Here is a 4,171-nt window from a genome sequence, read left to right as displayed (position 1 = left end):
AACCTACAGACGTCTCTGAATGGTAACTCTGCAACAGCCCCATAAGTGTGAGACTCTGCCAACGGTAATTCTTCCATGTAATGTCTCTCCCGTGATGTTTCCTCGGTTTCAGTGTGCTTCCAGGGTTATGTGTCTTCTCAGGTATTATGTGTCTTCTCAGTGGTTATGGTCTTCTCATGGTTAGTGTCTTCTCAGTGGTTATTTGGTCTTCTCAGTGATTATGTCTTCTCAGTGGGTTATTTGTCTTCTCAGTGGTAGTTTGTGTATGTGTCTTCTCAGTGGTTTGTGTCTTCTCAGTGGATATGTTCTTCTCAGGTTATTTGTTTCTCATGGTTATTGTCTTCTCAGTGGTTATTTTCTTCTCATGGTTATGTGTCTTCTCAGTATTATGTTCTTCTCAGTCTTTTATGTCTTCTCATGGTATGTGTCTCTCATGTATTGTCTCTCATGTATATGTCTCTCAGGTTATGTCTTTCGCTGCTTATGTTCTCAGTTTATGTGTCTTCTCAGTGGATTATGTGTCTTCTCATCTGTTATTTGTCTTCTCCAGTCTTTATGTTCTCTTCTCAGTGCGTTAGTGTATCTTCTCAGTGGGTTAGTGTCTTCTCAGTGGTTATGTCTTCTCATGTTTAATTTTCTTTCTCATGGATGTGTCTCTCAGTGTTTATTTGTCTTCTCAGTGTTTATTTCTTCTCAGTGGGTATTGTCTTCTCAGTTGGTTTATTTGTCTTCTCTCAGTTTTATTTTGTCTTCTCAGTGCGTTATGTGTCTTCTCGCAATTTGTTCTGAGTCATGTTTGAAGAAGAACCAGGGTCATGTTGAGGGCACTTTAAGCAAAACCTGTTTACAAAACACTTTACTAAAGCCTGTCCTAAAGGTACTATTATTTATATCTTGTTATAAGCATGTAAGATTTAAGCCTTTATAATGTCTAATAAAACCTTAAAAAGGTGCGTTCCAGATGCTAGGTATCAAAATGAGAATACTGTCGGAAAAGAGGAAAAATGCAAAACAAACATGTTTCATTTAGACCTCATAGTGCAGAAAAGTTAGTAATTTAGTAATGACCATATGAGATGATATCAAGACATTGGGGGCTCGCACAGGACAATGTTACAACGCATTATAACAGAATCATAATGCATATACCTGCATCATAATGCATTATACCTGCATCATAATATTATACCTTCATCATAATGCATTATACCCTGTATCATAATGCATTATACCTGCAAATTACCTCATTAATGTATTATACCTGCACATAATGTATTATACCTGCATCATCAATTATTATACTGCATCATAATGTATTATACCTGCATGCATAATGTATTATACCTGCATCATAATGTATTATACCTGCATCATAATGCATTATACCTGCAATCATAATTATTATACCTGCATCATAATGTAATTATACCTGCTCATAATAATGATATATACCTGCATCATAATGCATCTATACCTGCATCATAATGTATAACCTGCATCATAATGTATTATACCTGCATCATAGTATATGCATCATATTACCGCATCATAATGCATTATACCTGCATCATAAGTATATACCTGCATCATAAGTATTATACCTGCATCATATGATTATACCTGGCATAAGATCATACTAGACAGATTCATAATCATATTTATTATACCTGCATCATAATGATATTCGTCTTACGCCAATCTCCCTGTAATATGATACGTATACCTGCATCAAATGTTTTTTTTATAACTTTTATGCAACATGTTTTCCCTTATAAGGCCGCAAAATTATTAGATCTTGCCGGCATCATAAGGTAATGCATCTATGGATATACCTGCAGCAGCATTAATTGCATCATAATGGCTATCTATCTGCATCATAATGCATAGTCCGTGCATCATAATGTATATACCTGCATCATAGTGCATCATCCAATGATAATCTGATACAACTGTATCAGCATATATGCATTAACGATCTATCTATGCGCTTACCTAGCATAATCATATAATCCTGCATCATAATGCATTAATCCCTGCACATAATGTATTATACCTGCATCTAATGCAATTAATCATGTCTGCCAGAGCTCTACCACTTCATGAGGCTGTCTGCCAGAGCTCTACCACTTCATGAGGCTGTCTGCTAGAGCTCTACCACTTCATGAGGCTGTCTGCCAGAGCTCTACCACTTCATGAGGATGTCTGCCAGAGCTCTACCACTTCATGAGACAGTCTGCCAGAGCTCGACCACGTCACAAGGCTCTGCTTTAGGGTTCTGGTCAACAGTAGTGCACTATGAAGTACTATGAAGTACATACTATGAAGTATGTACATTTGAGACGTATAGAGTATGTGCATATTGCGGCCGATGGAGTAATTACAGGCTTGTTAGACACTTTTTACTGAGGGGATGAATAACATCTGTGTGACTGTGATACTAAGTATTTACATACCTCACAATAACTCAACACATCTAGCTACAGCCCTATAGTGGACCACAATAACTCAACACATCTAGCTACAGCCCTATAGTGGACCACAATAACTCGACACATCTAGTAGCTACAGAGCTAGTGGACCACAATAACTCAACACATCTAGCTACAGCCCTATAGTGGACCACAATAACTCGACACATCTAGTAGCTACAGAGCTAGTGGACCTAGCCTGTACTGTAGCTTTTGCTACCCGCACGTCGGAGTTATTTGAAGTTTTATGACAATGTGTTGTGAAACGGTTGCACCCTGACACCCTGCTAATTGCCAATCCATCTGCCGCCACATGGCCAATTTCCAAAATGCTGTTCTAAACTACTTGACTGGAATGTTTCACTGTAGATCAAATGGAAGGCTAGTTGTTACCAGCTGTTTACATTGACAGTTTGTTTATTTCGGTCCTTATTAGCATTTACTTCAGCAACAACTACTCTTACTGGGCTCAGTAGAACTTATACACAGAAACAACGGCATTAAGACAAATAGGGGTTTTTGGGGGTACATTGTAATTGCCTCCCCATTAATGTCACGACACGTCATCCTCTATCTTCTCTGTGTTCCTTCCGTCTGTCCTTTCCCGGGAAAGAGAGCGGTGGTCACGCTCACGGCGAGGACCCCTCGGAGGGGTCCAGTAGGTGTCTGCCGTGCCGTGAGGGCTGCCCCTACTGCCGGGATGACACGCCCTGCCTGGCTCAGGATGACGGAGCCCTCCGGCTTTCCGTAGCCTCCTTCCAGGGCCTCTGTATGCTGCTGGACTTAGTGGCCATGGTGCTGGTCTACCACTTCCGCAGGAACAAGGTAAGGGCTCATTGGGGGGAGGCAGGGGTTAGGGGTCAAGCAGGTCATTATAGGGGAACTACATCCAGATTTTGGAGTGTAATGTCCCTTTAAAGCTAAACATACCTGTAAATTGTGTTCCAAAATATGAGCTAAGTGTCTGTACTTGCGGTGTGAAACTGACTAGTTATGTTGTTTCCTATAAGAATCTTCCAGAAATACAGTTCAGAGGAGATGTCCCCCGAGGAGTGTGAATTTACATATTTACAGAAAAGACATTACCTTCTAGGCAATAATGAGTAATTAAATTTGTCCCAGAAATGTCCCGCCATCCTCTCTTGTTTTCACTAACATCATTGGTAGCAGAGCAGCTCAACTAAGAGACAATCTTGGTAATTCATAGTCATCGTGTTGTGACATTGAGTTAAATTCTTTGAATTGCTGACAATTTCACTCAGTAGATAATATGATTGTGTAGATATCATCCTAATATCTCTGTGTTAAATCAATGTTATGTTATCTCTCTCTCTCTCTCTCTCTCTCTCTCTCTCTCTCTCTCTCTCTCCGAGCGTCTCGGTCTCGTCCTCCTGGAGGCCATCTTTTGGAGCCTTGCTTCTCTACTTTCCCGTAAGTCTCCAGACGTGTGTGGATGGTGTTTCTGTGTCTGTGCATTGTGTGCATGCATTTGTGTTTGTCTGTCTGGTCTGCCTGCTGCCTGTATGCCCTCTGTCCGTCGTCCATCTGTCCCTCAATTGCTTTGTCAACCCTTCCAAGAAATGATATATCACAGCTATTTATTAAAACGGCCCCCAAAAAAAGCCCACAGAAATTCTGGATGACAAACACAGCTGGTATGTGTGAGGTACTGCTCAGTGTTGTGGTACAGTCCAACCTGGAGC

General features: G+C 40.6%; 1 protein-coding gene across 1 annotated transcript in view; it reads left to right on the top strand.

Annotated features, from left to right (window-relative positions):
- Positions 1-4,171, top strand: part of LOC111979703 (metabotropic glycine receptor-like) — a 148,834-nt gene that overhangs the window by 79,394 nt on the left and 65,269 nt on the right. Inside the window, 3 exon segments of the mRNA XM_070449019.1 lie at positions 3,082-3,293; positions 3,842-3,870; positions 3,872-3,899. Of these exon segments, the coding sequence (XP_070305120.1) occupies positions 3,082-3,293; positions 3,842-3,870; positions 3,872-3,899 (269 nt within the window).

This window comes from Salvelinus sp. IW2-2015, linkage group LG19, assembly GCF_002910315.2.
Source record: "Salvelinus sp. IW2-2015 linkage group LG19, ASM291031v2, whole genome shotgun sequence".
Taxonomy (NCBI): Eukaryota; Metazoa; Chordata; class Actinopteri; order Salmoniformes; family Salmonidae; genus Salvelinus; species Salvelinus sp. IW2-2015.
The sequence above is the reverse complement of the archived record's forward strand: the minus strand, read 5'-3'. Positions and strand labels throughout refer to the sequence as shown.